Here is a 12,804-nt window from a genome sequence, read left to right on the forward strand (position 1 = left end):
AGTGGTTGCAGTGATGTTGTTAAAAAATTGCTGAAAGTTATTGACAATCCAAATGCTCAAAATAACAATGGTGTAAATGGCTTCATGTTGGCCTGTGCAAATGGGCATACTCAAGTAGTCACTTTGTTGTTAAAAGAACAAATAAATCATAATCATCAAAACAGCACCGGCCTTACAGCTTTAATGCTTGCTTGTGTAAATGGACATGTACAAATAGTTGAATTGCTTAAAAAAATAGTGGACATAAATGTTCAAAACAGCTATGGCATCAGCTCTTTAATGCTTGCTTGTGCATATGGGCATACAAAAATAGTGGAACTACTACTACAGGAACAATTAATTGATATTCATGCCCAGAATTGTGAAGGGTGGAATGCCTTAATGCTTGCAAGTTACAAAGATAAAATAGATATTGTTAAACTTTTGCTGGAAGCAGGACTTGATCCAAATATTCAAAGTAAACGAGGATATACAGCTTTAATGCTTGCTAGTTCTGCAGGACATTATGATGTGGTTGAGTTACTACTCGAGGAAAAAGCTGACCCAACAATTCAAGCTGCTGATGGTAATACAGCAATAAAAGTTGCCAAAGATGCTGAAATAACTCACTTGTGTCAAAAATACTGTTTGGACGATGACACAGATGAATCTGTGATGCAACCAAATCAAGATTTGGAAATAGCCAGCTCTGTAAAGTCTTTTTTAAGTTTTGTTGCAAGAACAAAATGTGGTAGTATTGTTTCATCTTTTTCTAGGAACTCAGCCAGTAGTGGCAGCTTTAGTATCTAGAATAATCTACATTTTATTATTTTACTGTTAGTTATTTTTGTTAGTATTTTGCTTTGATGTTTTGACACAGTTGTTATTGCTTATTCTAATTTAAAGTTATATTTTATTTATTAAACTCACATTCAAAATTAAAAGCCTTACACTTTCCACAATACAAATGAAGGCTGCACACATGCTTCTGTGTGCTCTGCACCATGCAGTTTTTGCAATTTGCACACTTGGTGTTGTGCAACTAAGAGTACTCTTGGTGCAACCCATAATGAGCCAATTTGAGCTGCCACGTGATTACACGTGACAACAATATACGGCCTACTGGATACTCCTCTCATCAATGGCGTCTCTAACTCTGGTGAGGTCGTTGAACCCCTACGCTCACTCATTTTTATTTTTATTCCTTGCTTTGAGCCCTCTTATGTTCCTAGGTTAGTTGTACTGAGCTATTTATAAATTTGTGTATTTTCACGCAAAGTACTTCTGTGTCAGTTTTAGATTTATTTTTGACTTTCTCCACAGCACACTGAATTACAATTGTTAATTAAGGGCATGCTTATATTACTTAACTGAGCTTTATCCTATATTCCAATGTTTTAGTCATTATTGAGTAGTTCTATTTTTAGGTGTTGAGGGCCAGACAAGGTGTTATATAAGGAATAGATGTGTGAATGGTGATATTGCTCCATCACCAATTGAATGCTGTGCGAAGAAGATACCAGATATTCAGAGAAACTGTGGGGACAGAAACAGTGAGAATTGCAACGTGTATTTCACTGTAGGAGGTGGAAACTGCACTCCATGTTTTTGTAAGCAAATAAAGCAATAACATATTTTATTTGCATAGCTCTTAATTTATTAATTTTATTAATTTTTACTTTTTATTATCACTGGCATTAAACTATGATACATATAACTTTGATGAAAATCATGAATAATATTAGTGGTTTTGCTCAAATAACAGGGACTATTAAATCATTTCCTGGTAGCACAATGCCTATTGTGCTCTTAAAATTCCATTATCGATTATTTTGATTCTTTTTTCTTGTATAGATATTGGATTTCAGCACAGCAGGATTATATTAAATGAAACAGGACTCCAGACTATACCAATTTTTGTTTCGTCCTTTGGAAGCATTCCATCATTCTTAATCACTGCTAACATACTCTACACTAATGCTACTGATAGTAATTTGAGATATTCCTAATTCATTTTTATTTTATAATGTGTCATAGATGTGGATTATACCTTTATGCAGCAGTATTTCTACTACCCAAACAGAGAGCCATTTGATACTAACATTGACATCAATATCAGGAACGACAATGTCGCTTTAGAAACGGTTGAAGAGGTGTTTTTAGGCCTGATGATGAACATTGGGTATATATTTGGTCAACACTACACAACTATTTATATTAAAGACAATGATGGTCGGTTATTATTGTATTGTTTGTAACCTCTCTACTTCTTATTCTCCTTTTTTTTTTAGTTCTAACACTCTCTGTCAGTCCTACATTCCTTCAAGTTTCAGAAAGTAGTATAGTTTCGTTTGCTGTCAGTAAAGACAAAGTGACAGCAGTACCAGTAAATATCACAGTAACGCCACTAACCTACCAGCAATACTCTAATAAAACTGCTACCAATAACAATTTGCCTTCACTGAGTAGCATAACAAATGCTCCTTCTAATCCTGCTGAAGGTATTAATCTATTAATATTAGTTATGTTTACAAATTATTGAAATTAATTTTGTAATTTATTTTAGAACAAGATTTTGATAGTGCCATTGTACAGTTAAGCCTTGATACTTCGATTGGTGCATTTTCTGTGAGTATGAATGAGCTAGTCAATGATGATAACATTGTTGAAGATCCCGAAGGACTCATCTTGTTAATTGAATCAACGAATCCTGATTCTCGTATCAGATTTAACACTCAAATTGTTGTGATTCAGATCAATAGTGATGACAGTAAGTCATTACTTACAATAAGTTATTCCATTATTAATAGGCCTTGTTCTCTCTTTTGATCAGAGCAGATTGCAGCTGAGTGAAAACAGTAACTCTGTTTCGTTAAATATTATGCAGCAGACTGGAGTGGTATCAGAATTAGATCTAAGTACTCTTATCCTTAGTTATCAAACCATCCCTTCATTAATTGGTACATATTTTTTGTTAGTGCATAATAATAATACTTCAGACATTATATTGTACTATTACTGGTATGTGGTATGTTATGCACAAAATATGGTATTAAACTTTAAGCTATATTAATTTTGATAAAGTAAATAATATTATTTGTTTTTTAAATGTAGGAGATGTAGTGTTTTCACCTCCTGGTAATTTGGTTTTTAACAGAGAAGGGACAAGTCTTAATATGACTGCAATTTATCACAAGACGATATGAGAAAATCAAAATTATGTGATACACTTTCGACCAGTCAATAACAGAACCAGTGTTCAATTTTATCCGACTAATACTGTTAACCTGATACTGACTTCAAACAAAAGTAGGACTTAGTGTACATAATCTCATTAACCTCCATTACTGCACATTCAATACACACAGAGGCTGAAGTAAGGTTTGCTATGGGTCAAGCTACATTCTCTGAAGGAGGAGGAAATCAATCAATCACTGTCATACTAGGAGGAGCATAATTAAGTCAAAGTGAAGATGTTGAAGTATATATTGATGATGGAACTACAAGTACGTTTGAACATTTATACTTGTAATTATATGCAGCATTTGCAAATTTCGGGCTAAAAGGTGGCATGATTCTGTTCAATTTAATATTATGAATTTTGGTCCAGGCCGGTCATGCATGAGCCATGATTTTTTTTACCAAAATTTGATGAGATAAATTACAAGTCAAATATTAGCTTTGCCTAAAAAATATAAGAGCCAAAATAATAACTACATGTGTACTTATAGCTGTGTGCTATCTAACTGGTGCAATCTTAGTGCATCTCGCTAAATAAAATAAAAACTGATAGTAAGTTAGTGACCAAAATTACCCAAAGAATTGCCATCTTAAGCTAAAATAATTATAATTTAAATGACCTTTATTCCAATAGATAGAACATCACTTGGTTTTGTGACATTTGATACTGGTGCTGTACTACGGAATAGGACTGTTGTTTTTCCAGTAGTTGATAATGACATTGCACTGGAACCTGATAAACTTTATCTATTAAGATTGAGGAACATTGGTAATATAGGTTTGGGTAATCCAGGAACAATGAATGTGACTATAGAGGATGATGATGGTAAGTAAATAGAATATTTTAGAGGATTTTTTACAATTAATTTTTTCAATTACAATTGCAATTTTTATTTTTAAATACATGTACAATACTTTAATACCTTCAACATTAGTACCTGTAATTAAAGTCACTCTAAAAATGTGATTAACATTACTAAATTTAGCTGCGTGCCTCCCTCCAAAAATTGATTTGCCAGATAGGTACTATGGTGTATGGCTTAAATAATTGCACTGCATGATTTTGACATTAATTTTTGATTTAAGAGTTTTATAAAAGTATTTTTTGTACATTTGTGTTTGCATGAATCAGGTCAAACATTCCACATACCATAAGATGTATGAGAAAAAATTATAAAATAAAGAATCCTTCCTTTTTTAATTTTAGCAAAATTTTTGAACAGCTTTGAAAATTTGTAAAAAATCCAAATTTGATTGGAATCAGCTCAAACTTTCTACTCAACGTAAGTTCATGTATATGTATCAGAAAAAAATTTTTAAATGGAGAATTCTCTCCTAGCCAATATTTCTGTACTGTAGTCATCATATTTTTGAGCAGCAATTTTAATCAAAATTTACCCAAATGTATAAAAACATGCATATTTATGAGAAAATGTAAAAGAATTCTTTTTGAGCCATTTTGATGAAACACCCAGTTATTATTCAACACTGCATGTACAATGTATATTGCTGAAAAAATTATTTTTATGCCACTCTCAACATTATAATGACGACATGAATTATTACATCACTATCTATCACTAGGAATACATTTCTATTATTATTATTACTGTTACCTTGTTTTATATAATCTATTGTTACTTAATTTGCAGGTGCCTTTCTATCATTGGAGAGGAGATTATATGCTGTGACAGAAGATGTCAAAAGTATTGGAATTTGTGTCACTTTAACCAGAGGAGTCATATCCAGTCCTTTATATATTTTCATCATTGACGTAGGAGGAACTGCAACATACCCAGGTACGAATGATCATGCTATGTTAGTCTATCAATATCAATTATTCATTTTTAGTTGACTACCTTTTCTATGATATTCGCTTGCAAATGCCTCCATATCAAAACAGCACTTGTGCTACACTCTACATTGTGGATGACGATACTAAGGAGAGGAGATATGAGGAGTTCTATATGTATATTTTCAGAGTATTTCCTCGGCATAAGAACTTGTTGGTGAACAACTCTTGGTCAACTGTTAGGATACAAGATGATGATATTTCCATCACATAATTTATTTTGTTTAATTTTGATAGTCCCATTTATAACTGGATATTATTAATAAACGCATAATTATAAAACCACAATATTAGAGGCAAGAATGCAAGATGGCTCTTGTTTTATTATCCTTGGCTTTGCTCTTACTCTCAGGTGAATTTACTGTATTATTATTGAAGTATTAATTGGTGCATACTAAATAGCTCAGGGTCATTTGCAAGATTATGAAATTGTGCAGTGTTACTCGTCCTTTTATAATTGTGTTAGTAATACTAATGGAGTCAGTCTTGCAGCTATTGACTGCTGTAATAGAACTAGTGGAGGATATATATCTCATTCTTCACTAGCTGCACAGTGTGGTGCATGCGTTGGTAAAAATAGAATATGATACTTTCAATAAGTCAGGTTAATTTTTTGTTATTCACTAGTTGTTGGTTTTGATCAATCACGTGTGCATATTGGTCCAAGTGATGCTGGTAGAAGATACTCATTTACTGCTGATGTACTCCTCAGTACTCCTGGGGCTCCTGATGTTACTGGTCTGGATTACGTTATTTCACGAGAGCCAGCTATGCCAGTTAATAGTAAATAATGCTTTTTTACTTTAAATTTATTTTTTCTGCTTACAGTTGATAACTATCTAAGCTCAGATTTTACTGGACGAACCAATGGTTTCCTACCAGAAAGGTTTAGCATACGATATGTATCACAAGGGAATGCTGTTGCTCTTCAACCAACTCTTTCATTTGATTACACAATTGCTGCTGAAACTGGTCCAATTGATCCACCAATACCATCAGGAGTTGTACTTGTATACAGATGTCTTAGCATTACAATTGATGATATAGACAGTGAGGGCAATTTTGTATTTGAATTATTATTATCTCTCACTCTCAGTAATTTTTGTAGGTCTGATAGGATCATGCCCATGCTTTCCACCACCATTAGAAGGTGGTAATGCTGTAGTTGGCATTAGACGTCAAAGTATTGAGTATGAAACTCCTTTTGAAGTCACTGTCTCCCTTGAGAGGTATACTGGCCCATTGGCTCCTGATGAAGCTGCTGTAGGAGACTTTGGTATGAAATTTAATTTTTTTAACAATAATTATATGTGACCATAATTGACAAAAGGTACCTTATGGCGGATAGGAAAATTGGTCTTTAAAGCCTAAAAAATCCAAGTTCCTGAGCTCCATTTATCATGAAATTACTCCAGAGGATGCAAAAAGTTACTATGTAGCTTATAGAAACAATTGTTGACTAACAGAGCACTCACAGGTTGATATTTTTCGTTATAAAGATGAATTTTAATATTCGCCATAAGGTACCTTTTGTCAATTATGGTCACATATTCACTTCTTTAATTTAGATTTATTCAATTTTACTGAACAACGTAGTGTTGTGTTTCAACCAGCAACAACATGTCAATTTCGGTTTGATCAACGTTTTGAACGTGTGATTTTCTTCATGCCACGGGATAATATTGTGGAGTTACAAGAAGTGTTTAGAATGAGACTCAGTGTTAATGATTCTAGAGTTAGACTAGATCCTGACACTCAAATAGTAAGACTTGAAAATCGAGATGGTAAGTCATTTGTTCATGAGATAACTAGTTTTATTAGCTTTTTGTTTGTATTATAGTTTTCAGTATTGGACTTAGAGAACTAGAAGTTACTATTAAAGAAGGAGAAGTTGCCCCATTAACTATAAAGCAGATAGGAGATGAGACTGGTGGTTTAGACATTGGAGGTTATCCAGAGAGTCGTTTACAACCAGTTCGATTGAGACACATAGCTGGGACTGCCACAAGGGGTTAGTATTATCGTAGTCATGTAGTTGGTTTTTGATATTAAATTTTAGGTAGTGATTACTCTCTTAAATTTACTGTTCCAAGATTAACTTTAAGAGCCAATAATAGACTGAATGATATTACATTCACTCCTATCACTAGTATTGATGATAATATCATTGAGGGAAATGAAACAATAAGAGTCATCATATTACCTGGTGGTGACAATGTTGTTCAAGTACAGAGAGCTCTGCAGACAGCTACCATCACCATTATTGATGATGACAGTGAGTTAAGAGGGGAGAAAAGGTCATATTAACACTGTAATATTCACTGTATAGCTGGTGTGCTGTCATTAGAGAGAGGAACATATGATGTGATTGAGAATGAAGGAACTGTAGAAATATGTGCTGTACTAACTGGAGGAGTATTATCAACTGATACAGAAATAACCATAAGAGCTAAAGATAACACTGCACGATTTAGGAGTAAGTATTAATATTAATATTCATTAAATTATGTCTCATTTAATTAGGTGACTATAATACTCGTAGAATTCGTTCAAGATTACGTGCATTTACAAACAGGACATGTGGTAGATTTAATGTTATCAATGACACCATTAGTGAACAACTATTTGAGAACTTTACAGTATTTATAAGTGATGTCTTTCCAGAAAGTAGTGGATTAACAATAAACCGGATTCCATCATTCATCAGGATACAAGATGATGAACGTTAGTGTGTTAATATTTATAGTAGTGCATGTTTACTAGTGTAATGTAATGTAGAGGTATTTTAGTATTAAATATAGGTTAAAAGGTATTCACACTATTTGGAACCCAAGGGCAAAGCCCAAGGAGTTCCAAATAGTGTGGACACCTTCAAACATGGTTTAACTCATTTAAACTAACCATGAAATAATGATTGTACCATACTACGCGTTATGCATTGTGTGTATGTGGGCTTTTGTTGGCCTCGCCTATGCGAGGTATGGGTAGTTGTTGTGTCTGTTTGTCATTCATTCTGTACAACCGAATTTTGTCTTTAATAAACTATAAATTTAGCACAGCATGTTTCAAGCTCCTAATCTTTCTTTTTGGCCTGGAAAAGTCTTGCTTAACTATTTTGTGTTGCTTAAATATAAGCACTAGGTACAAGAAGCTTCAAAGTAAGAAAATCGAGTAGTTGAGTCAAGTTCCATTGTGTTGCACTTTAGAGATAGCTGGTAGCATTTTCCACACTGAGTAGATTAGAGGATGGCCTTCAAAAAATATGAACAAAATTCTTTAAATCTTACCTGATGAAGAGTTATCATTGTCCTGGTTCTAGTTTGTGAAGCACTGGAGCAACAACCTACTGGGCTATAGGTACTAAAGTGTCTATACTATCTCAAATATATAAAGGGAACAACTTTCTGTCAGCAAGTTTATCATATATTGCTGATTAGTAAAGAAAAGGTTAATCTTCTTTCTCACATGGCCTTCTTGCTGCCATCATTGCATTTGATGATGTAATGCCACACCTTCAAGCTGGGAGCAGCTTGCATGTGTGTGCTGCTACTTCTGCAGGTATTCAAGAGCAAGTGCAACTGCAGAATACTGTATGTTGTAGCAGACTGCCAAAGCTTTTTTAATGTTGATAATGAAACAGCTATTGCAGCGAGGCCACGTACCATAGGTGCCTTGTTATGATAGTGACAATGTGTTATTATTGCGCAATACTAGTGGGCTTCATGGTATTTGGAAACCTCATTAGCAGCTAAAACATCAAAGAGAATTACATGTATGCATAGTTAGTTTAATTAATATTTTCACATAGCTCCTCATAAACATCCATTTTGTTTATCCGATTTGTTTAATTTGTTTTATTATCCAATTTTTGGTATATAGCTAATTGCATTGATGGATCCATTCGTCTTGTTGGTGGTACAAACAGCATGGAGGGACGTGTTGAGGTATGCAGTGGTGGAGCATGGGGTACAGTCTGTGATGACTCCTGGGATTCCACTGATGCTGGTGTTGTATGTAGACAGCTGGGATATGGTTCAGGTAAGGAAAGGTTTATAGGTAACTATGTGAGTGTCCCAACATAGGAACAGCCTTTGGTAGTGCCTACTTTGGACAAGGAAATGGATCAATTGTTTTGGATGATGTCCAGTGTGATGGACGTGAATCTTACTTTACAAACTGTACACACACCACAAATCACAACTGTGCTCACTCTGAAGATGCAGGAGTCAGATGTGCTTGTAAGCATACAAACTTCTTTTATTTTGCACAAAATGTTTTCTAGAATATGTTTTGTAGTGCTTTTAATTTTGTAGATTGTGTGGTCTAACACTAATTGCAATTAGTTTCTAATTTGATAGGGTTTTGTAGCAGCATACACCCAGTTAAAATTTTAATTGCCAAACCTCTCTTCGAGTTGATTTGCCAATTTAACTTTCCAAATTTTCTAGCTATATGGTAGTAGTTTTTTGAGGATAGCAAATTTTACAAATTTTATTAATTTTTTGAAGTTTTTTGAACTTAAATATTGTGAAATCAATTTAATACGCTGAATAGTAGTGAAAATTTTCAAAAAATTAATTTTTGAATTTCTGGATACACATCATTTTGTAAAATTATAATTTTTGAACTTGCCACATGACATTATTTTACAGCCTAATAAGAAGCCCATTTTAGTGCACGCAAAAGAGAAAAAAGTTCAGTCCACAAAAAACTTACACTTGTGTATTTAAAGCCATTATAAGGTCATTTCAGTTTTTTCTACCTGTATGGTGCCACGTCACTATATTGCAGTTTAAAATAATAACTATTAATTTTCAAGGATCTGCAAAATATTTTAGCCAACAAAAATTTATTCTATATAATGTTTCTTTATCATTATTCACTTCAGTTTATTATGTAATTTGATATTACTTGTTTGTACTGATTCCAACATGCACCTAAATTCAGAATACCCAAAAAAATTTTTTTAGTATATAGGAAGCAATGAGTATTCGCATTGAGGGTACATGAAGCATGAAATGAATTGTATATAGCTAGTGACTATACACATTTATGACATAATAGTTCAAATAATTTTGCAATTGTATTGCTGTATATTGTGGTTATCTTTTCTAGGGTTTTTTTATTTCACTACGTTTGCAATTTAAACGATATTTGCAAAAATTTTAATTTATGAAAATTTGTACTAATAATAATGATGAGTAAAGAAAATAATTTTCCTTGTAAATAGGTTGAAGATGATTTTGTGAAATATGTTACCTGGAAACTATACGTATTTTTCAATTTTTGACTGATACTGCATCTGTTACCAATTTTTGACATAAGGTTGCATCAAAATCCTGATGGTTAAAGTACCAGCAAAACTTTGAATTTATTGTGCTCTTTTGTGACATATCTATGCATTTATGTATTGGTCATACTTTTAGTTTTTACTTCTCTAAATCACACATGATTATACTTTTATTATCATAAAAATGCATAGCACAGATTTCATTATTACTGTTATTACTGCTGTGTTAGCTCATACTTTATTCATAGCATCAATTATTAGTCTTTCAGATAAACTATGTGTCATGTGCTATAATTATATTTAACAATATAAATCTATTAATAATCAAATAAAAATTGTATACTGAATAATCAGTTTATTCTTTTCAAATATTTTACAGATTGTACTACTGGATCAATCCGTCTTGTTGGTGGTTCACACGGTTGGGAAGGAAGAGTGGAAGTGTGTGATAGTGGATCATGGGGCACTGTCTGTGATGATTTCTGGGGCTCCCCTGATGCAGCAGTAGTGTGTAGACAACTAGGCTGGGGAACAAGTGAGTTGATTCCTTTTGACAATGAATGATATATTGTGACAGGTGGAACTGCTCGAACAAATGCCTACTTTGGTCAAGGTACTGGTAGTATCCTCCTGGATGATGTTCAGTGCACAGGAACAGAAGAGTTTTTGACAAACTGCACACACTTGAGTACTCACAACTGTGGACACTCTGAGGATGCTGGAGTAAATTGTGACGGTTTGTTTGAAGATTAAATTTGTGTTGTTAATAGATGTATTTATTACTTTAGTTTGTACTTCTGGTTCTCTGCGTCTTGTTGGTGGATCAAACTCGAATGAGGGAAGAGTGGAACTGTGTCAAAATGGAAGGTGGGGTACAGTGTGTGATGACTTCTGGGACAACACTGATGCTGGTGTTGTATGTAGACAGCTGGGATATGGTTCAGGTAAGGAAAGGCTTATATGTTGATTGGAGTGTGAGTGTCCCAACATAGGAACTGCCTTTGGTAGTGCCTACTTTGGACAAGGAAGTGGATCAATTTTGATGGACGATGTCCAGTGTGTTGGAAGTGAATCTTACCTTACAAACTGTACACACACCACAAATCACAACTGTGGCCATTATGAAGATGCAGGAGTCAGATGTGCCTAATTGCACTGTTATGAATGAATCATTGCTTGTACCACAGATTGATAATGAAACAATTATTTTTGTGAAATTCATGAAATTTTAGTATACTGTATACACCATATATTTTACAGAGATTAAATTTCACAATTTTGCATTTTGAAAAAATTGCAAAATTAAAATCCGCATAATAGCGTGCATATTATATAGTAGGTGTAGTGATTACATTAAAATCGCAAAATTTTTATTCACAAATACAAAAATGCAGCTAAATCGCAAAATTTTATACCCGCATAATATATGGCATATACAGTAATTTTTGGTTTATTTTCATGAATTTTATTTTGGAATTGATCATACCATGCACGACATAAAATTGCATATTTTGTCCAGTAATTTTTCGAAATATGAAATTTGCAATCTAGAATTTGCCACAAAATATGATTACTGCTTAAATAGTCAATAGTCATAATTATGAGTAATTAAAATAACAAAAAATTATCTAGTATTGTCCACATACACTTCAATAGCCATGTCAAAGAAAACACAATGGTTTGCCATACCCTCTCATATCCAGTACAATTATTTTCTTTATTTTAACTGCATTACAATTCCATTTGATACTAATGTTGACATCAATATTAGGAATGACAATGTCACTTTAGAAACAATTGAAGAAGTGTTTTTAGGCCTGATGATGAACACTGGGTATATATTTGGCCAACACTACCCAACTATTTATATTGAAGACAATGATGGTCAGTTACTATTGTATTGTTTGTAACCTCTCTACTTCTTATTCTCCTTTTTTCTTTAGATTCTAACACTCTCTGTCAGTCCTACATTCCTTGAAGTTTCAGAAAGTGGTATTTTTTCATTTACTGTGTCAGTAAAGATAAAGAGACAGCAGTACCAGTAAATATCACAGTAACGCCACTAACCTACCAGCAATACTCTAACAAAACTGCTACTAATAACAATTTACCTTCACTGAGTAGCATAACAAATGCTCCTTCTAATCCTGCTGAAGGTATTAAATAATATTTGCTATGCTGAGAAATTAATTTATAAGTTATTTTAGAACAAGATTTTGATAGTGCTAGTGTACAGTTAAGCCTTGATACTTCGATTGGTACATTTTCTGTGAGTATGAATGGGCTAGTCAATGATGATAACATTGTTGCAGATCCCGAAGGACTCATCTTGTTAATTGAATCAGCGAATCCTGATTCTCATATCAGATTTTACACTCAAATCATTGTGATTCAGATCAACAGTGATGACAGTAAGTCATTACTTAGAATAAGTTATTCCATT

At 33.3% G+C, this 12,804-nt stretch overlaps 3 protein-coding genes and 1 long non-coding RNA gene across 5 annotated transcripts in view; all 4 read left to right on the plus strand.

The window, feature by feature from the left end:
- Positions 1-789, plus strand: part of LOC105314443 (ankyrin-3-like) — a 4,869-nt gene extending 4,080 nt beyond the window's left edge. Inside the window, exon 2 of the mRNA XM_020002431.1 lies at positions 3-789. Coding sequence (XP_019857990.1) covers positions 3-789 — 787 coding nt within the window. The remainder of the gene's footprint in view (positions 1-2) is intronic.
- Positions 790-1,101: 312 nt separating this feature from the next.
- LOC109586261 (uncharacterized) lies at positions 1,102-5,368 on the plus strand. Of its 2 annotated transcripts, XM_020002435.1 has the most exons (11): positions 1,102-1,211; positions 1,407-1,589; positions 1,834-1,968; positions 2,017-2,211; positions 2,271-2,480; positions 2,546-2,749; positions 2,790-2,939; positions 3,094-3,485; positions 3,854-4,045; positions 4,872-5,018; positions 5,071-5,368. In XM_020002435.1, the coding sequence occupies exons 1-8, from the start codon at positions 1,121-1,123 to the stop codon at positions 3,183-3,185; spliced, it is 1,260 nt and encodes a 419-aa protein (XP_019857994.1). In that variant the 5' UTR covers positions 1,102-1,120; the 3' UTR covers positions 3,186-3,485; positions 3,854-4,045; positions 4,872-5,018; positions 5,071-5,368. The 2 variants fall into 2 exon arrangements, with proteins under 2 accessions (XP_019857994.1, XP_019857995.1); XM_020002436.1 differs by lacking the exons at positions 3,094-3,485; positions 3,854-4,045; positions 4,872-5,018; positions 5,071-5,368 and having other exon boundaries at positions 2,813-2,925.
- LOC109586260 (uncharacterized) lies at positions 5,363-11,656 on the plus strand. The gene is made up of 16 exons (XM_020002434.1): positions 5,363-5,423; positions 5,474-5,641; positions 5,699-5,854; positions 5,900-6,121; positions 6,168-6,347; positions 6,640-6,855; positions 6,912-7,082; positions 7,131-7,346; positions 7,401-7,547; positions 7,595-7,795; positions 8,951-9,109; positions 9,154-9,309; positions 10,741-10,896; positions 10,939-11,097; positions 11,150-11,305; positions 11,354-11,656. Exons 1-16 carry the CDS (start codon positions 5,381-5,383, stop codon positions 11,509-11,511), a joined length of 2,664 nt encoding a protein of 887 aa, XP_019857993.1. The 5' UTR covers positions 5,363-5,380; the 3' UTR covers positions 11,512-11,656.
- A 436-nt stretch (positions 11,657-12,092) lies between these two features.
- Positions 12,093-12,696, plus strand: LOC109586259 (uncharacterized). Its single transcript, XR_002186905.1, has 3 exons — positions 12,093-12,245; positions 12,305-12,517; positions 12,569-12,696. It is a non-coding gene; the product is annotated as an uncharacterized LOC109586259 (long non-coding RNA).
- The last annotated feature ends 108 nt before the right edge of the window (positions 12,697-12,804 follow it).

Source organism: Amphimedon queenslandica, unplaced genomic scaffold, assembly GCF_000090795.2.
Source record: "Amphimedon queenslandica unplaced genomic scaffold, v1.1 AMPQUscaffold_12914, whole genome shotgun sequence".
NCBI lineage: Eukaryota > Metazoa > Porifera > Demospongiae > Haplosclerida > Niphatidae > Amphimedon > Amphimedon queenslandica.